The sequence below is a fragment of the Aplidium turbinatum genome, chromosome 1 (genome assembly GCF_918807975.1).
Source record: "Aplidium turbinatum chromosome 1, kaAplTurb1.1, whole genome shotgun sequence".
NCBI lineage: Eukaryota > Metazoa > Chordata > Ascidiacea > Aplousobranchia > Polyclinidae > Aplidium > Aplidium turbinatum.
In genome coordinates, this window is record NC_137472.1 from 19,503,161 (window position 1) to 19,524,986 (window position 21,826).

General features: G+C 38.2%; 1 protein-coding gene across 1 annotated transcript in view; it reads left to right on the forward strand.

Moving 5' to 3' along the window:
* Positions 1-20,566, forward strand: part of LOC145787266 (uncharacterized) — a 105,565-nt gene extending 84,999 nt beyond the window's left edge. Inside the window, exons 17-21 of the mRNA XM_082599010.1 lie at positions 3,287-3,362; positions 15,860-16,008; positions 16,562-16,667; positions 16,977-17,091; positions 18,749-20,566. Of these exons, the coding sequence (XP_082455136.1) occupies positions 3,287-3,362; positions 15,860-16,008; positions 16,562-16,667; positions 16,977-17,091; positions 18,749-18,756 (454 nt within the window). The 3' untranslated portion in view covers positions 18,757-20,566. The remainder of the gene's footprint in view (positions 1-3,286; positions 3,363-15,859; positions 16,009-16,561; positions 16,668-16,976; positions 17,092-18,748) is intronic.
* Positions 20,567-21,826: the final 1,260 nt, after the last annotated feature.

The window sequence follows — 21,826 nt, forward strand, 5'->3', positions numbered from 1 at the left end:
TGATGAGTGATGACAGTGACACATAAATTAAGAACTACAGCAACACAGTAGCCTACATCATTGTTTTCAATTCAGAGCAAGTCATGCGTTTGTTGGTCTATCGCCAGAGAATAGGATGGAAGGTAGATTTTGAAATGAAAGATAGAAAATGCCAAAGATAGAAAGAAATGAAAGATTTGGATCATGAAATGGAAGACAGTGATCCATCATTCTACCCCAATTTCATTATGAACTTTCAGCACAGTTTAAACTGAAATAATGCGATTTCCGATTCATATTGAACCATCGCGATTGCGTTTTGGACAGTTGTTAGAGAACTACTACAGAAATCTACACCTTTCATACCTTGCGAGAAGCATAATTTCACTTCAGTTCAGTCATTTAAATGCACTATGTCGCTCTTAAATGATTCTATTTCTGTGAACAGTCAATTCAAAGTCAATTAAAATCGTCTTCCCCAAAAGCTACGTGCTGAATTCACGCCTTTGTTAGCATTTTTGCAGGATGCGGAAACGGCTGCTTTTATGTGTTCTGTTTTCATGGTGATTTTTGTTCAGTAGCCTATGTGTTTGGAATTTGAAGCCGAACAAGCTTACTTCTTCTTCTATCTCAAGTTTATATTTCATTTAAATGTGTGGGGGCACTTTGACCGGGATGTTTTTTGGTATCTCCATCAGTGGTGTAGCCAAGGGGGCTGGTTGGGGGTTTCAACCCCCCCCCCCCCCTTGGCACGCGTGTGACGTCACGATATTGAAAATAATGCTTTCATTCTCTTTATGTCTCTAAAGCAAAGTTTGCCTAATTTTAAACGAAACTGCATTAAGAGAGCGAGTTGGTCAATAACAAACATTCAAATATCTCAGCCAGGAATTAGCAGCAAGAAAACACAGAGACTTAGCTTCATTTCTGAAAAATGCCGAAGAAAACATGACCTTATCCTCTTGCTATGCCACCGGACAGCACCATTTTACAGGAATATTCATACCAACATTTTTGTTGAAAATGCTCTCAGAATGCACCAAATTCAAAGTATTTTTTCAAAATTTTCTGGGGGAGGCCTCCCAGACCCCTCACCGCTGAGTGTCGTCTTAGGCGAACACGCCGGCCGTAGAAAACCCCTTTGCAAAATTCCTGGCTGCGGCACTGATCTCCATGATGTAGCTTCTATAAGGATAAAAGTTATGTGTTTGCTTTTTAGTTTAGCCTATTAGCCTACTTTTGAACAATGTAGGCTACCGTACCGGTGTAGGAAGTCATACTAAACTTGAATAATAATTGATTATAAACTATCACACTATGGTTTTCAAAGCTCTCTGCATGCTGCCACATAAGGTTATTGTTGCTCAGTCTGTTTAACAAAACACAATCACATGTAGCTTTACATAAATCTGACTTTGCAAAAACATCACAGGCTAAACACAGTTACTTTCTTCTTTTACGGGGGGCGATCGCCCCTCCCAGATCCGCCACTTTTTACGTCACTTAAACCATAGCTTATGATTGGTTGGCGGTTGCATTCTAGTCAATTCAGTGGCAGAATTTCGACTTGTTAAAGTGGCTACCCCACTAAATTGTCGTCTCTTTGCTTCATTATGTTCGAATAAGGATATTGATCATGAACAGCGCTACTGATGCATACTGAAGTTCGCTGTTCATCAAGGGAAAAGTGTTTAACAGACTGTTTGAGTTACGTGATGCTGCGAGAGAGTTTCTTGGATAAAAAATCCAGGCTTGTTGCTCATTTCAACGATAGCTTTTGGGTTGCTGTTCTGGCTCATTTGGATGACATTTTTAAACAACTGAACAAACTTAATTCATTGCTGCAAGGAAAGTAAGACAAATTTAATTACCCTCAGTGATAAAGTATCTAATTTTACGAAAAAACTTTATCTTTGGAAGACAAAATTATTGCCGGGCAACTTTGAAATGTTTCATCAATTGTACGAATTCACTGAGAAACCAGAAAATGCTGAAATCAATAAACAACTTACTGTTGATGAATTTTATTTCTGACCATGCTCAGTCATTGCAGGATCAAACTAACTTGTACTTTGGTGATTTGAACGTTCAGAGTTTTTCATGGGTTTCCAGTCCGTGAACTGACCAGTGACACTAAGTTTACTTTGAATATGTTGCATCCACCTGAGAGTGAGCTTGATAAAATTTTGGATACAAGCTTCACATGAGCATCCACAACTGTCTCAGAAAGCTTTGAAAATAATTTTACTTTTTGCAACTTCTTATCTTTGTGGATGTGAATTTCTGCATTAGTTACAATAAAACAAAGTATTGTTCTCGACGTAATGTCGAAGATGAACTCTGATTGAGTCTTTCAAGTATTACACCTGGTTTGGATACGCTATGCTCAAATGTGCAAGCTCAAAGTTCGCACTAAATGTAGCAATCTGTCTAAAACCAACTACTGTTTATGACTTAGCAAGCAATAAGTGACATTTGTTCGTTACAAGGGGAGGAGGAAAGGGATGGGATGAGGAAGGGGAGTAGTGGTCCGTGGCTGAGACACAATTTTTGAAAGTGGTCCTTGAATCTCAAAAGGTTGAAAACCTCTGATCTAGGATGTAATTTTTAACACCTGACGGTATGTAATCCTTAGAAAAATAATGCTGTTAAATTTAGCCAAGAGTCTGTGGAATAATTACTTGTGGTATATAGATTACAATGCAGAAATCACAAAATTTGTAGATGGGTTGCAAGAAATTTCAGAGATGGAATGGAAGATTTCTATGATGGAATGGAAATGGAATGGAAGAAAATTTCATGATGGAAAATGGAAAATTCTTCCTTTCTATACCCTGCCGAACACCTGTAAAACTTGAGACCACTGTCATGTAACTACTATGCATGCGCCGGTCTATCTGCAATTTTGTATTTGCACAACTGTGACATTTTAACGAAGTTAAAAATATTAACAATGTCTATTGTTCGACCCCCGGCTTAAGCTGGTTATTGAAAACACCGCTCACCTCGTTCCTAAGTCCTAAGATGTAGGCTAATGAATTGGTGGGCATAATTGCTGAAGGAAAGACGGCCAAGAGAAATGAACTAGCCCCTTTACTCTCTTTAGTGCTGATGGCTTAGTAGGCCTACAATGAAAACCTTATCTTCTCACCATTCCATAGATATTAACGACCTCTTATGTTTTCATCTGGACACTTGCATTCAAGTAGCCTATGGTACCACCTCTATCTTGTAACAAAAATGCTTCTCTAAAGAAAAACGTATAAAAAGTCGAATTTGAGTAATGAGAAAACGTTTCTTTTTACAGGAGTGTCTCTGCCACGCAAAGACATTTTCAAACTCTTGTTGAACTAGGCCAGCATTCAAACCAGATTGACTTTGAGGTGAGTCTGACAACCCAATAAGTTTATGTAGTAAATCTTCAAATCGTTTTTGTGCACTTATCAACACCGGAATATCGTAGTTTGCCAAGAACTGTTCATCAACATCACACTGTAGGTCAGTGGTTGGCAAAATCGGCATAGATTACTCGGAATGAGGTCAAATAAAAACTCGTACAAGTAGGCTAATTTTGAGAGTTTATTATGTTGTACATGTAGCCTATTAAGCGTACATACGATGACGTTTCCAAAAATGTGTTTTAATATAAACCAACGTAGGGTAGGCCTACTGTAATTGTTGACATGATTCTTCAAAATTCTGATTTTAAAAAAATATGCCTTTAAAAACATGCATCAGGGTAAACCATTATTCATGACCACACCATTAACAAGGAAGAAAGAGAAAATGAGCTGTAAAAAAAGTCTGGGTTTAGAAAAGGTAAATCATTAGGCTACACCAGGAGTCACCAAATGGCGGCCCGCGGGCCGCATACGGCCCGCCAAGCTGTTATGTGCGGCCCGCGGAAGGTATCAGCGTACAAGTATAACTAAAAATACTTTTCTTAAAAAGAAAAAGTCTGATTCTTGAAAACATGCGCAGGTAGAGAGTGACTGCTAGACGTTTCTCAGCAGACTCAGCCTAAAGAATTTCAAGCAAGCGTCACCGCTGGGAAATGAAGTTGCTTTCGTATAGTCACCTTTTTTCTCCAATTATGGCACATCGCTGGTTCACGTAGGCCTACTTGCAATAACGTTTTTTTCATTTAAGAAAGACTAGACCGATTTGTTGCTGTTTAATGTTAGAATATTAACAAATAAAGAAAAAGGGCAGAACATTGTTATGGCACAGTTTAATTAACACAGATCAAGCGTTGAAATGAAATATGCAAAATTATATTGGCCTAGCAGCTGCGATCTACAATATTTTTCATTTGTGTGCCAGTTTCTAAAACAGGGTGCAGCGCACGAACCAACCTCACAGTCTTTACACCAGTGGTTCTCGACCGGGGTACCACGGCACAATAACAGATAATTAATTATTTTTGTTCATATGCAAGCTACACCATAGAGCAGAGATGTAGCCTACGGATTTAAGATTTTTAGGATCCTGATCCGATCCTGTTTTTGCTTTTTGACATCCGGAACTAATCCGGATCTGGTAATGTTTAGATATCTCAGTAAAAGTAGTTTACAAAATGAATTCATTAAATTCAGTAGCTCACTAGGCTGGGCAGTAGGCGTATGGTGTTTAGCCTACTACCGTATCCTACGCCCTACATCATGCATTAGGCCTACTGGCTGATCACTTATAGTATAGGCTAGTAGCCTACTTTTGGTCTCTACATAACAAGCATCCTGACTTGTAATGTGTTATCTTTGTTCATTCAAATGCATAATATATAACGGCACTAGGAAAATTGCCCGTCGGAAAATTGCCACCCGGAAAATTTCCCGACGGAAAATTGCCCGTGTGGGAATATTGCCCGCCAGAAAATTGCCCGTGTGGGAACATTGCCGTCGAGAAAATTGCCACCCGGAAAATTGCCCGTCTTTGAGTAAGAAATAGCTGCGAAAAAAGTCCAGCTGTTAGTCTGTATTGAATCATTGTTCCTCTAATAGTTTAAACTTAGCACCCAGCTGTAAAAAAAGGCGTGATAAATTTTAATCTGTAAATGACAAACTAAATGAAAAAATGCTTCTGGGGAATATAAATATTAACTCTCTAACTCATACCGACAAAAGTATAGGCTACAGCTTTACACTGAGTTCTGAGGATAGTCTTCTTTCCGATATTGTTTCAAATTTTGTCACCCCAAAATGGCGACCGTCATAAAAAGTGAGCGCAGAAAAGACATTCTTATAGATGAATCACAATTTATGTATCATCGGAATAAGACGAATAAAAGTGGTAGGCTACTACGATTTATTGGGAGTGCAGTGAAAGAAAATCTACAAGTTGCAAATCCCTGTAAATGATGTTGTTATTGTTAACATGAAGTGAAAACTTCCTGATCTGCCAATTGCACACCGCACATGACACGAACTGTTATGTTGCCACCCTTCTTAATTGTTTTACACTTGGTATATTATCATGGAATTGTACGGGTGTTTTGATGGATGTATTCTCATTATTTGCCTTCTGTATGATCGCTTTAGTTAACACATGAGCAACAATAGTAATCAAGTAAGTTTCTGATATCAATTAAACCTTCCCCATACTTGTCATTCCCGCATGAAAGTTGTTGCTACTTTCAATGTCTAAATGATAAATTTATGATGTGATGTGCCTTTATTACTGCGAATTACCTAATGTACATTTTCAATTGTTTGTTTGTTGTTTGTTTGTTTGTCATATATTTACCCTGCATTGCGGGAAAGCGGACTTGAGCGCTATGCATCGGTGTACGCCTTCCGACGTACACCTGACCCACGCTGCAGCCGACGGCAATGTCTGTTTCCGGTTATCTACTCTACTTATGACTTAAATTTGGTACTACCCATTACTCGAAATCGATCACTGGGTAGAGGCAATTATCGTAAAGTTTCTTGCCCAGAGAAACAACAGCAAGTGCGGGAGGCTGGAGTCGAACATGCAGGCTCTCGACTGCGAGCCCAACGCGCTAACCACTCGGCCACTGCTGCCAATCAAGTTTGCTACAGATTAAAGTAGGCTATTTCATGAATTTCGCTTAATACATAACAAAGATCAGTGTCAAAACGTGATAATTAAATCTCGTCGCACCATTCGCACCAATCTGGTTGCAAGGGTGCTAAGTTTAGACTATTTAAGGAACAATGGTTCATTACAGACTCACAGCTGGATGTTTTCGCAGCTATTTCTTACTCAAAGACGGGCAATTTTCCGGGTGGCAATTTTCTCGACGGCAATCTTCCTACACGGGCAATTTTCCGGCGGGCAATATTCCCATACGGCAATTTTCCGTCGGGAAATTTTCCGGGTGGCAATTTTCCGACGGGCAATCTTCCTGTCACGATATATAACTTACTACATGACACAACCTGGATGAAAAAACCATTAAGCGAATAGCAAAGCAATAACTAAAACATGTGGTTGACATATTATTCCATGTGATTTCACGAGCCGTACTGCTTCCATGCTGGCTCATGGCAGGTTGGAAGAGAGTGGTTTGATTTTGTGACACCATCACTAGGAGATAGTCTTACTGGACTAGAGGGCTCTCCTGCCCTGGTCGAGGGACTACGTTTTGTCTGGCCTCTACCTTTCGACCAACCTGGCATGGGTGACCCTACCAGGAGCAGATGCTCCTGCCAGTACAGCTCTAGAGGTCATCGAGGCACTGAAACTCTCTCACCGCGTTAAGGTAGTAGTCCAAGAGAGAGTGCCGCAATCTGCCGCAGGCGGAGATAACGACTAATGATGAACTAAAACATGTAAGCTTAATAATGGAATAAAGTCTATAGTTATCATTTGTCAACTTAATGGATACCAATGGCAATAGTAGCCCACTTTGTAACCTGTGCATGTTTATATCTTTAACATTAAACATCTTCAACACATAATGCAGTTAACAACTAAACATGCAACAAGCAAAACTAATAATTATTATTTGAAAAAACGGTGATACCAACTTTGACTTGACCTGACCAAAAATTCAGTGTTGCCACAAACGCAGTGGTTCAAAACTTTTCCCTGGTTTTGAAATGTTGTCAGGAGCTCATTAAAATTGTGTATCTTTGTGTGGAAAATTAATTGTCCTAATTGTCTGTGAAGTTAAAAAATTGAAATATCGCACTCGGTCAGATAATGAAGATGAATTTATGTTGCTGTAACATCCAAAAAAAAAGTTTTCAAAAGTTTGGACAAAATCAAAATCAAACGGTAGGTTTGCATTACGTGCATTGATGTTATGTGAAATAACAATAGGCCAATTGTGAAAACAAGATTTCTTTTTATTAGTTCTACAAACAGTCACAAGTCGCAACTACAAACTTAGCTCTCATTCCGAGGGTATCATTTCAATAGATGTATTGCATATTGTAAGCATTGGTAGGTTACATTTTTTTACAACTTCATGGTAACGACATCCAGTGGCGCGGGAACTATTCTTCTCTAGGGGGGGATGAAGCTGCCGTAGTGTTGAGAGCATTGTGACCCCCCCCCCCTTATGTGGGAGATCATTTAAAGTTGGTAGTAGGTATTATCGGTCCCTTCCGGCCTCCTGTGTGTAATAAGACGTCAAAAACACACACATTGTAAGTTGTAAGAAACGAAGAACGGCAACAACAAACGCAGCTGTTCAGGAAACTAAAATGAAAACGAACAAATTAAAAAGTGATATGAAAACGACAGTTTGTGGAAATGAGTTTTCACACGCTTCCGAAGATTGCCTTTCGCTCAGGTTTTTCTCTATGAGCTGTGTCATGAGTTTTTTGACATCGACAGTGTTCAAAATGTTTTGGTGGACATGCATCAACGCAAGACGAGTAAGTGTTTTTTGTGTCATTGAGCTTCTCAATCACGTTTTCAGGCGCCATAGAGCAGAAAAAGAACGTTCTGATGATGCAGCGGAAACCGGGAGGCAGAGGCAGAGCTCCACAACTTTCACGTGTCTTTGAAAAGATTTAGTCTTCGAGGGTTTACTTGCGATAGTATCTCAGCAACCTTTTAACGAAGTTTATGATTTTTCCACTTACAACATCGCTGAGCAAAATAAGTTCCGTTTTTAGGCGATTTTTTCTGATGGCATCGGGTAAGCTGATGTCAGTATCAGATCCTTCCTCATCTTTTGCACAGCTCAGAAGGGCCTTCTCTCTGTTGGCTGCTGTAAGCAGATCTACTTGGTCGAATCTTCGATCAAGCTCAGCTTGAACAAAATCAAGGGCTGCGGTGCATTGCCGTTTCTACGCTCCTTCTCCCGCAGACCACAAACCATCCGATTCCTCTGTGTTTCGAAATCTTACCAGAGTTTTGCTCACTTGGGGATTATTTGGCGTCTTTAGATTATTGGCAGACACAAAGACGTTCGCTTCCACAAGCATGGAAACGGATGTTTTTTTGGAGATGTTTGATCCGTTCGCGGAAAATGGTGATGATCCAAAGATGAAGAAGCAGAGATCTTCTAGTTTTGGAGCTGTCTTGCGACGGCTTCTGCAAACTGAAAAACTTCACCGCTGCAGATAATCGCAAAATAAAGCCACATCATGCGTGCTTATTTTACCAAGCTGAATATCTTTGCACGTGCGTCTCCTTTCATTGCACTATCTTCTGTCATGCGGGTCAGACATTGCAACAGCCAAACAGGGTAGGGTAGCACTTAACAACATGAGCGAGGGCAGAAGCACGAACGCATCAACGAGTAGGAAACAAACCCAGCAAATTGCAAGCAACTTTATCGGAACCAAAAAGCGACATGAACAAAGATTTAAGTTTAGATGATCGATTCACGAATTCACGGGCTCCGGACACTTCCTGAGAGTGGGGGGGGGGGGTAATTTAAGCAGGGGCGGGAGTGATGTTTTGACATCGACATGGGCTTATTGGATTATCGCATCACATATAAGCTTACTTCTGGAATGTCGCTCCCCAGACCCCGTTTGCATTACTGAAAGCTTCAGTTTCTTATACAGCGTCTTAGGCTGCATGTTTCACGCCGAAGGTGTAAAATTTTTGCCTATCAGCACGATTTAAAATCGAAAAATTCTTTCAACCAATTTGAAATCACGAGCAAAAGCTTTTTAACATTTGCCACATTTTTATAAAGTTTTGAGACAATTTTGACTGGAAGAGGGGACGTACGCAAAATCCCTCTCTGTATTCTTCCTTGGCTCAAGTCCTCCAAATTTTGCTCTTCAGAAGCTAAACGGTTAGATTTAAAAGGTCAAAAGCGTTAAGGTCAAAGCTTTAATCTATAACTTAATTTAAAGTTACATGAATACAATACTACAAAATGTGCCATAACATCCGTATTCCACAGTGAAATGAAACATTTCAGCATCTAGGGTTAGGCCTACATTCAACTCAGAAAAAAAAAGATGCTAAAATGTAGCCTATTCACTTTTACAAGAACTGAAAATAAGGAGACATCTTCATCGATACTACAGGAAGGCCTACCATCTGCGCCGTATAAAAAATAATACTAAACAAAAAATGTCATAACACCCAGGTAATGCCTTGTGCCAAAATCTCACAAAAACTACAAAGAAAAAACATTATAAACGAACACTTTAACTCAAACAAAACACTGTGTGCACTCTGCTTCTATTCTAAGCAGAACAGTCAGAAGTCGCCAAAGACTTCAAATCTTTGTGCATGGTTGAAAAAAATTCTTTGCAGATTTTGTCTACACTTAGTTCATCCAAATACACTTAATGGGCATGGTACATGGCAATGAAATTCAAGTCTTGAAGCAGTCATTGTGCTTCGGAGCCATGTTTTTAAGCGGCGTAGCGAGCTGAACAATCTTTCAGCTTTTGCAGAAGAAGGGCCATTGACCAATAGCAATTTTACAAGTTTTTCCACACTGGCATAAAACTCTTTGACAATCATAGGCCTAACTCCCATTAACTTGTTTCGAACATCGCACACATACTTGATTGGCCTAAATTTTTGATGGAAGTGGCTTAAATCTTGGCCCAAAATTTTCACGTCGAAGCCATATCGTTCCAACGCTGTAACAGCACTGTCGCTGACTGTGCCAGATACTAAAACTTCGAGCATTTGGTGAGTTTTAATTTCTTCACCATTGAAGCGGTGGGTGAGGCCTTGCACTATGCTGTCAATAGATGCATAGAACTGTCTTCTGTAATGAGAAGCGAGGTCATGGAAAGCACTTTGCTCACAGCGCTTTCTTGAAATTTGGACTTTAGCTAAGCCTAAGCTATCTACTTGCTGCTGAAATTCCTTGTATGACTGCATAAATTGTTCTTCATTTCTAAGACTCTGGTAATTAACTTTTGAGTTTTCAACCAGCTCCATCGTGTCGCTGATAGTAGGCTATAGGCTAAGACTTGATCTGCAACAGGCCAGTTATCTTTTCCAGTGGTTTGAATAAAATTTGGCGAAACCTGCAATGCAAAGTACTTATGTGTTGCCTTGCAATAATTGGTAATAAAGGCTTAATGATTTCGCATTGTTGAAATTTGGAAGTGTGTTTAGCAAGGCTTCGTAGTTTGACAACATTTAAGAAATGGCAGGTAGGCCTACACATGTCAGCCATCTTGTTTGGCACAAAGTGTGCAAGCTATGGTGGGATTCCTCCTGCAGGGCGATTTTGAACTTGACAGACTGATTTTGCAAACTACTTAGCTCCTGAACAATTCCCATAGCATTATGCAGGGCTCTATTGCATATTTGCGTTGTCTTGCGAGTTCGAGTTTCCAAGCAAACAACTAAAAAGTTGTGCAACAAAATAAAAAAATGAAAATAAAACACAAAAGTAAGTTAGAAACAATATAAAAATTAAATTTTTATCTCTACATTAGTGAGGGGGTAATTTTGCATTAGCAGTGATGTACGCGCATACAAAAAATATTGACGCCGTCAGCGTAAACGCAAACGTTCGAAAAACCATACGTCCATGCAGTGCCGGTCTTTGGGGTGTGCGAACCGTGCGATCGCACAGGGCCCGCAAATTAGGGGGCCCGCAATTTACTCAGAAAATGCAGTAATTTTTGTCATGTCCAATGGAAAAAATTCAATTCGATTCCTAAGCAAGTACCGGTATCCTTGAAGTCAGTTGCGGCTTTAGGGTGAGGCAAGTGCTGAGATTGTCGCGTCGGGCCACCTTTACATGCTTTTAGGCCCCCACGACATTTCACCATGTGCCAAATAGTTAGCCTAACATTGCAGTGTGACAACAGAATTTTGTTTTGTGGCAATTGCATTTAAATAGAATACAGTCATGTTACTTTCTATACAAAACCATTGTTATTATGCCATGTACCGGTATATGATGTGTAATTTTAAAACTAATCATTTAAAGGGCCCGGATTTTTAAAACGCCATGTATCAAATCACTTAATATTCTATGAATTCAGGAAACTTCACTCTTGTGAAAATTTAAATGCATGTTACTTCCAGCAGGCGCGAATCTAAGAGTTTTTTTTCGGGGGGGGGGGGGCCAGAAAATTTGAAAATCAATTAAAAAGAAAGAAATTTAAGCTAAACAGAATATGAACAATGATACTACGACATATACGATATGCTAGAAAATAGACATTAAAACAACCATTTTCATCAATTGTGATGCTGAGGGACTAATATCAGCTGTTTAGAAGCATATCAAACCATTTGATGCGGAAACATACAATTTTTCACAAAATTTCGGGGGGGGCCCGGGCCCCCCCCCCCCCCATAAATCCGCGCCTGACTTCCAGTATTAAACTATCATTATTATGCCCTATGCATGTAATTTTTAAAATCTAATATTGAGGGGCCCAGATTTTTTCAAAACGCCTTGTAGGCTACCAAATGTTTAACATTGCTCAGTGACAACAGAAACCAAAATTTTCAATCTTGTGGCGACTGTGTTTAGATACATGTTACTTCCAGTACAGTACTAAAATGTCATTGTTATTCCATGGGTTGAAAAATAACATTTAAGGGGCCCGGATCTTTTCAAATTGTTTCAAGTTGATTACTCTGTAGTACCCAATCTAAACAATTTTTAAATCTTAATATAGTCTACTTGTTATTGTATTTAGATGCAGTTTGTGCAGTAGGCTACATTGTACACTTATTCATTGCTTGGATTTTTTTCACTGAATAGTAATATAATCCTGTGATTGATTGATGATATACCAATGTAATTTTTGTACCAGCAAAGATTGTTGAACTCAATAATAGAGTACCATTAGTGATTTATCCATTAGCTATACCTAATCATTGTAAATGTGGAGCAAAGAAAAAAAAGGATTTAAAAAAAGAGTTGTTGAGCAATTATACAAAGCATTCTTCAATTTCTAAGTTTTTAAAATATAACTTACTAGTTGCAGTAAATGTAGTAATGACACCAGTGAATCTACTTCTTTGACAACATCTTAAATGATGTCACTACTGGTGGTAACAGATTAATTCCACTAAATTCTGAGGTCAGCTTTGCCTTATTCAAACTCCAGCTGCTTGCAATGATGTTAGATCAATAGCAGAAATGCTCGATTTCCTCTAAATGTGATGTGCTGGCTAATTTTTACCCAAATGACCTAAACGCCAAGTCTTTGCTCGAAGAGTTAGTGTGCGTACAAAATGTCTATTCAGTTAAATTTGGTGTTGATGATAAGAAATCCCAGATAACTATTTTCTTAAACGGCCCTGGCCATTAGCATTTTTGCATGTATTTTACATCATTCACTATATAGCCCTAATGAACTACATGGCATGCTTAATGTGCGCTATACCATAACCTTAAAATTGTTTTACAACATGTCTTTACTCTGAGCTACTAGATGTGGCATGCAAATAGCAAGTGCAGTGGTTTTTATTATTTTATATATATACTTCATTTTTAACTGATTGAGATATACATCTCAATGTGCTTTTTTCCTTGGATTGAGTAGCTGTATTTATTTTTCAATATGTTTGTATAACATGAGGTATTTCATCGCAAAGTATTAAGATGCATGATTGCATGGTTTACGTACTTGATGCATGATGTCTTCAATAATAACACCTTCACTCGTCTTCAAAATTTCCCCTTGTTGCCTTGCCTGTTGTGGCTTAGTTTCATGTACGAATCCATTTCTAGCCTGCTTGATTATGTTTTAACTTGCATTTGCAGGAATGAGGCAAACAATTTATTTAAATGCTGCTCTGCCACTGTGTAGAAACTGACTCTGACAGAGAATATTGCCCATCTTCAGTTGCAGGGTTACTTTGAGTTTGGCAGCCAGCAGTTTTAGCAAAAACTTTTTCTGAAGTAAACCTGCTGGACATTTTGCAAGCATTTCAAACAACTTCAATCTAGGTACCTACTTCTGAGTTCAGATGGATTCTGACCAATTTAAGCATAATAAGGAGTCCTTGCTGGTTGCTGCACAGGTACATTTGGTTGGGTTTGTTTCTTTTGCATTGTTATATTTCATGCTTAAATATTCCCATAAAACAATATGCACACATTTCTTGAAAGTTGAGCATTGTGCTTTTGATGTATTTTCATTCATGCTTTGTATGCATATTTATGCAACCAAGTAAAAGTAAACCGATTTTCTTAAATCCAATTGGATCAGTAGCGTAGCCAAGTGAGGGTTGGGAGTTACCCCCCCCCCCCCTCCCCTTGGAACGCGTGTGATGTCACAATATTGAAAATTATGCTTTCAGTGTTTTGTGCTTTCTAATCAACACTAAATTAGTATGGTATATATAGGATCTATAATGCTCTACAACTGTTTAGTATCCATATAGTAGTCTGCAGTTAACTCGTACAGTCCATGTAAACACTGCAATATCCACAGCTGTGAAAAATTGCACTGACCTTTTATATATAGCTGATTACAGTGGTTCGTTATACAAAACTTGAATAAATCAGAAATGAAGTAAGTTCAATGTCTTAAAGCTTTTTGTCTGATACTCATCGAGATGTATGACGTCTATTTACATTTTCTAAACTTTGGGTTAACTTTAAAGCATAAAAGTTAGTGGCTTACCGGAATAAGATCATTTTTTGATCAACCAAGGACAAAATTAATCAATAATAAAACTGTAGCCTAATAATCTGGCAAAAAAGCGATCAACCTATGTCTCTAAAACAAAGTTTGCCTAATTTTAAACGAAACTACATTAAAAGAGCTAGTTTTGCCAATACCAAACATTCAAATATCTCAGCCAGGAATTTGCAACAAGAAAACATAGAGACTTAACTTTATTTCCGAAAAATGCCCAAGAAAACATGATCTTATCCTTTTGCTATGCCACCGGACAGCACCATTTTACAGTAATATTCATAACCAAATTTTTGTTGAACATGCTCTCAGAATGCACCAAATTCAAAGTGATTTTTCAAAATTTTTCTGGGGGAGGCCCCCCCAGCCGCTGGGTGTCGCCTTCGGCGAGCACGCCGTCAAGCTTCGCCTGCCGGTCGTCAACACCCCCTTCCCGTTTCTAAATACGTTACTGAATTGGATCATTGTCCTTGGGGCCCGCAAAACATATTCCGCACAGGGCCCGCAATACCTTAAGACCGGCACTGGTCCCATGCGTCAACGCAACTTGTAAAAAAAGTTGACGGCGTCAGCGCATACACTTATAGCGTAAACTAATTTTGTTTGCTATGTGCCAAACATTCACACGGTATAAACCACTCGAAACAAACAAGTTATATTTTGAATTTCCACGAAGATACACAAGCATCTGAAAGTGTTGATCTGACAGTTTGCTGTGTTTTGGTTCCAATATGTCTTTGCCCATTGAAAACATTCTTTCAACTGCAGCGCTGGAAGGTATTGGCGTGTTGTAGCGAAAAAAAAGATACATTAAAAAGTATGCGTTGACGCTATGCGCTAAAAAACCGCGAAAACTTTACGGCGTAGCCTCAAGCGCAAACTATCCAAAAAATGTGGCCGCAAGCATTAGAGTAAACAAAAAGTCTACGCCGCAAGTATGCGCCGTAGAATTTGCGGCGTATACGTACATCGCTGTGCATTTGTTAGCCCCCACTCCAATTGGTGGGGGGTAATCACCCCCCGCGGCCCCCCTCTTACGGAGTCCATGCACGAATTACAACTGCAACACCGTGAACGAAGTTTAAGGCATCTGCAATGAGCCTCATCTCCTTTACAACGTCTTGCAAAATCAAATAGAGAGCATGATTACTGCAGTAAATGTATCTCGATCCAGGGCATAATGCGTTAAGTTTGGCCCTCACTCCGTTATAACAACCAGATATCTTGCTGTTTTATGCTTCAAAGTGGATATTGCAGAATGATGTTCAATAAACGATGGACCACTGTGTTAGTAGGGAGGGTGGCTAGTACCGCTACTGCGAGGTATAGCTCCCTGTGATTGACGACTCTTTATTGCGAATGATGAGCGCGACCACACGTAACAGGAACTCGATGCATTGTAGCAATTAATTATTGCTCGAATAGTTGTCTGAAAATATGTTATGTAGGCTACCTTAAACTTTCAGAATTTTCTAGGAGGGCTGAAGCAATTTTAGAAAAATTCCAGGGGGGCTGAATTAGTCTAGGTTAGTCTAAATTAGTCTAGTAATTAGTCTAAATTAATCCCCTACTTCCGCGCGCTTGACGACATCCGTAGTAAGCAAAGATAAAAAGTTTACCAACCCCGGCTGTATGTTAACTAAAAAACAAACAAAACAAGAATTTTGTTGTAATAGCTTATTAGCATATACAGTAGATACCTACGCAAGCCAACAGAAGCCCATACAGTTATCTTAAGTTCTTCTAATTCTTGCTAACTTATGATTGTAACCCAGTATTTGTGAAATATGCTTTGCAGCTCTGAAGCCTTTTTAATATGTCAAATGACGTACTGATACTTGTACCTTTTTGTACGTCGACAGAATGCGGTTGACGGGTTTGAGGTAGTGTCACAAACTAGGATGAGTGATACTACGTGTTCTGGCCAGGCTATTAAAAACGCTGTCAAGTCTATGATGAGGTCAAGAAGAAATTGTTCCAAAAAAGCAATAATTGTGGTCACTGGTAAAACGTAAGTGGTTTTAAGTGGTTGATGACCATCTGTTGAATTGCATCTAGTAGGCTGCTGAGTTTCCTCTTCATTTTGATTTCCAGTGCTAAAGATAATACTACAAAATCTCAATTTAGGAATTTCAAAGCCACTTTCCTAGTTTTGTCCATTATGTAGAATATCTGTTAAATAGCTTAAAAGCTTCATATAGCCCATGAAACGTACACTATTTTAGCTACAGAGCAACAGTTATAAACTAATAAAAGACAAGGGCAATCTAAAATTGAGCATTACAATAATATTTTTATACTTGTTGGTCAAAGTGCGCTTAAATTGTGAATTAGAAAATGTGTAGGCTTTTGTATTATATGTAAAGAGACACACTAGAATCGTGTAATATGAGTATGATTTTCAGAAACGTAAACGCATTCTTTTAAAAAAAATCTTACAAACTTTAACTCATCTTTTTACTAATTTTAAGTCACCCAGCTAAACTAATAAAGTGCCATTCTTAGTTTGTATCTACGCTTTGAATTTATCAAAACAAACTAACATTTTATGAAATTTTGTGAAGTTCTACAGACAGAAATTTCTTGAGAACAACTTCAAACAAAGCTCGTGAAAGCGGAATTGCTTTACACGCCGTTGGCATCAACCAACATGTTATTCTGGATCTAAAGGTTAATTCATTTTTGTAACATAGAGTTTTGTTTTTAGTTTAACAAAGCAGCAGTTGAGAAATAAGGATACGTAAAAATACTATTCAATGCAACACATCGCAGCACGTACGCTATCCCATTTCAGGCCTTCAAACCTCATATTTCTAACAATAACAATTTTTGAAGCCCGCGAGCTAAATTTTCATGCTTGTGCATGAAGCAACCTTGCAAAGCAGGGGCCCAACTGTGCATTTCGTGAAGAGGCGAAATAAGACTTACGTGAAACATAATTATAAACATCACATCCAATCTGGCCTTTTGATTGTTTAGGTAATCGCAAATGGTGGAGAAAGCTACAAAAATGTAATTGAACTAGATGGGAGTTCCGAGGTTGGAGAAGCAGATATCATTAGTCTTGTGGAAAGTCTTGAGGAAATGAAATCAAGTGAGCTCGATTCTGGGTCTTCTATGGCTGTTTACTTTATTCAATGGGCCTAATGGCTATTGTGTATTTACTTTCCTTGGCTATGGTTTGGTTAGAGAGATTTTCATCTTTAAAAAAAAACGGTTTGTACTTTTGTCTTTTATTATTCATTCGCCATCTTCACTTGAAGCAGATTGCGCATCAACATGGGTTATTTATTTCCATGAGTCAAGGCTTTGAACTAGCTTGCCCAGTGTCACCAAATTGAGTTCAGTCCATGCCTGGATGTTGTCATGCCATCTTTTGTCTTTTAAGTTAAAAAATTTTATCCGCACAAACCAAGCAGAGTTAGTTTGCTGCTGTTTGTTTCTCTTATTTGTAGAATAACAATGAAAACAATTGTTCATTAAAATCCTTCACCTAAAATCTAAATCAGTGGTTCTCAAACTGTGCGCTGTGACGTCCAGGTCCAAAAGGGTCGTTTATAATTCATAAACATTCGGTTTAACAAAAAAAATCATATGAAAGATTTTTTATATCTGTATGATCACCGTCATTCTTCAAAGGCAAAAAATTGTTGATCAATGTTTAACTTAGAAATGCAAAAGTTTGTCAACAGCCAAGTAACACTTGCAGTTTTGCAATGACTGTGATAGCAACGAGATATTGATTACAAATGAAAACAAGTGAGAATTTTTTTTGTTATTGCAATAGTTCTACTAATTTCCGATAAAATTGACAGAAAAACACTGGGTCAGCACTCAGCATATTGATTGTTGATTTTTGGTCCCTTATGTCTACATCTTGCTTATAAGTTGTAACGCCAGTTACAATCTGCCCCGATCGCTCAGTTGGATAAGAGCGCGATTTTATGCACAAAGAAACCTCAAGATTAAGCAGCGCTGATTCGGTTCTTGTGGTGTGCGCTTGAGCAACTTCTTGAGGGACCAATATCCATTTAGCGGCACCTGGTAAATGGAATAATTCAGACAAACAACATTTTGACAATCGGAATTTTCACTCTGACAATCTGAATAACGGCCTTGGTCAGTGATTCAATGCATCTTCAAGGCATGCGAAATTGCTTGAAAGAACCTACCAGAGGCTTTTTCAGTCCCAGGGTGAAGATTCGAATCAATTACAACATTGCTTCGTGTGTGACTATGTTGGCTACGTCAATGCCATCAATCGTCATTAATTTGGTCGAGAGTTCAACAAATTCTCCTAAGTGGGTCGCACCATCGCCACATGGAGATGTAGAACTCTATCTGTAGGTGGATTTCGCCATAAAATCTCTAGGTAGTCATGGTCGCACCTAAAAAAATTTGAAAACCGCAAACTAAAATCGATAACTGGAGCTGCAGTTTATTGATCTGAGTTCAAATCTAATTTACTTCGCTCTACTGTCGCTCTAAGTAAGTACGTCAAAGGCACTTAATTAAAAAACTTAAGAAATTTAGTTTCATTTGCCACTTCGATTTAATGTGAATGTTGTGGCATAGCTATAATTATAACACCTTTCAAATTTTCCGACGACTTGCAGTGAAGGATAATGTACAATCTAAAGACGATTTTTGTGACTTTCTGAACATGACGGCTAGCATAAACTGTAGCTTTAAATTGAAATTTGATCTGAAATGATAGTCGTAGCACTTGACATTATTTGTTATTTTTTTAGTTCAGTGATCTGGTCAAGAAGAAACTTTCGATGCAGTCAAATATGGAGATGTCTGTTTGAAATTAACCAAGACTGTTCGTTCAATACTTCTGTAGTAGATAATTTAATCACCAATTCTGTTCTTGAATAATTTTCCCGTGGATGACTATTTTTCAAATGTTTGTGATGGATTTTAATCTTTCGTTGGATTCAAGTTTCTGAAGTTTTTTACTTTGACTTACGCTGAAAAGCTTACACAGTATTGTTGTTGTTGCAATCAGAGCCGCGTGAGCACTATCTTGAACCTCCTCACCTCGAAATCTACTATTGGGGCCTTGTGTTTATGATGGCTCACATAGGATAAGAAAGCGTTATGGCCGCAAACTCGTTTAGAGGAAAAATACACATTTATCATTTCAGCAAAGAGTAAACAACTCAAAGATTTAATTTTGGTAAAGAGGTGATTTTATCCGTACACAAATAAAACTTAACAACCAGACGGCATTTAATATAATATATAAATAACATGAAAATAAACTAAAAATTACAAACGTTTTCGACCATACTCGTGCTAGCCTTTTCAAGTAACCAACTGACTGATGTTCTTCATAAATTGAAATTATAAAGCTGATATGCATACACAAAAATCGAAAAAAGAAACGCATGAGAATGAAACGCCAAGGCAGAATCACATGACGCTTAATTGCCTCGAACAAAAACAATACAAATTAATGAAGTAAAATTACGTAAAGACATTTAGCAAACAGGAGGTGTCTGCGGCAAACAACCGCCAATTGAGGCGACGATTGCAAGACTTTATGAGCAAAGCCTCATGGATTTTAAAATCAAATCCGATAGAGCATAGTAACCAACTTTAAATGTTTTATACACGGGAATAATATCACTGTTGAATTTCAATTTAATAAAACTATACATATTGTTGCAAAACGTTTGGATTCTTTACCATTAAAAGGGGCACTGAAAAAGGATTTTAATTCGCGTTCACATTACTCCATTTGAGAGTCAATAGAACTTGAATCCAAAAACCATCTCAGCACTTTATTAAAAATCACGAAGGATAGTTGTTGGCATTAAAATAAGACTGTAATCGATTGACTTCATTATTAAAACGATTAGAATTGGAGCAAATGTCTCGTGGTCCCTTAAACAGGCACTTCATCAACATAAATGCTACACACTAAATACTATGTTACACAATAAATACTACTACTGAAATACTACAAAAAGTGCTCAATGCCAAGCAGAACGAATTACATAAGATATAGTTATATTACCCTCTAAAACCTCTACAGCCTGTTTCACCCCAAAGGAGGATCATCAGAAGATCCTTATTCAAATAGAATCGACTTGAATAAGAAATGATTCTATTTGAATGAGGACCTTCGGGTAAAACGGGCTGTAGAAGTGTTAGAGAGTAATAACTATATTTGATATTAAATTTTGCATATAAAATTACAAGTCGCAAAACGCTTCACGAACTAAATATACATGGGCGCCTAGAGTGACCTAGATGGAGGTGGGTCTCCAGTCGTGGGTTTAAGAAGCAGTGAATACAGCCTTGCTCGATGTAAGTTATTGATATCGAACTTTTATCGCAGCGTTTTTCTTTTTTATCAGTCAAAGAAAAGACATTAAACAGACTAAAATAAGTAGGCCCTTAAACAGCGGTGTCTCCCTTCCCTCCTCCCGGTCCGGGATAGGGCGGTTTACACAGCCCTGGTTGCAACGTAGCTTATTGCAAACGGTTATAAGTGAATTGTTCGTAAACAGTTGTTCGTAAATCATTTCTTCGCATTCATCAATTGTTCGTATAGTGAATTGTTCGTAAACAGGTGATAGGTCAATTGTTTGCGAACCATTTTTCAATTGTTACTCAGGGGCGTCGGAAGCGGGGGGCATCATGGGGGACAGGGGGGCAATGATGCCCTTTTAAAATCATGTAAGCTACTGCACATTTTGCAATATAACAATTTCTGCTTTTTGCTCTTAGCCTAATTATAACACAGGCCAACAAAAAAAATTTGGCACAAATAAAGGTGAGAGTCACTTTAAAGTATTTCAAGGCCCCTGATTCCGAAAATGCACTTAGTTTTTTTCGAATTGGCTCTAGTTTTCGAGATATTCGACAATAAAAATATTTTTGAAATCGTTAATCAAAAGCTTTCAATCAAAAGCTCAAAATAATATTCACAGCACAAATTCTGCAACACATAGTAGGTTATATCAGTATAACATACTAGTATGAGATATAGCACTTGATATAGCATCATTATAACATTATAACATACTAGTATACATCATTATAACATACTAGTATGATGTCCTTGTTCATACAGTATACCGGACACTTGTATCATTACTCGATAGTGAGCTGATATATGAGCATTATCGCTATATCTTATCTTAAAAGTTTTAAAAAAATTGGCCTTTCAGCAACAAAAGTGCCCTTTTTCATAATCCTGTCCCCCTCCCCGGTCAAAAATTGTTTCGGCGCCCCTGCTGTTACTCGTGCAGGACATTTCCTTTGAAAAGGTTCAAATTTCCAATAAGTAGTTTCTTGCCCTAGTGCGTTAAGGCCACTTTACAAAAGTTTTGGCTTTCCTTTTTCGCTGCCATTCTGAATCAGGGACTCTACACTCTGTCTGCTCGTCTACAGCACGTCACATCTAGCACATCTCTAGCATATACGCTACCCTAATTAATTGTTCGTAAAGAATTGTAACTGTTTTACGAACAATTAGTATTACGGTCAATTGCATGCACGAAAAAATGCTTTACGAAGAATTGTGTTACGAAGAATTAATTTTACGAACAATTGTTTACAAACAACTGTTTACGAAAAAAAACGTCGGACACCATTGCAAACAAACTAAGTATCTGAAAACATAGTTGAGTGCATTTAGCTTATACTCGTAGACCACTGTATGTGGCGATACTCTTGCGAAATTCAAAAGTCACACCTTTGCTTGCTGTACATTTTTCTTTCACAAATACAGAATTTACGTTGAAACTAAGACCAGTAACCCGTTCCAGCCATAGTTTAGCCAATTTTTCCTGGTAAATTGTTGAAGTTTCGCC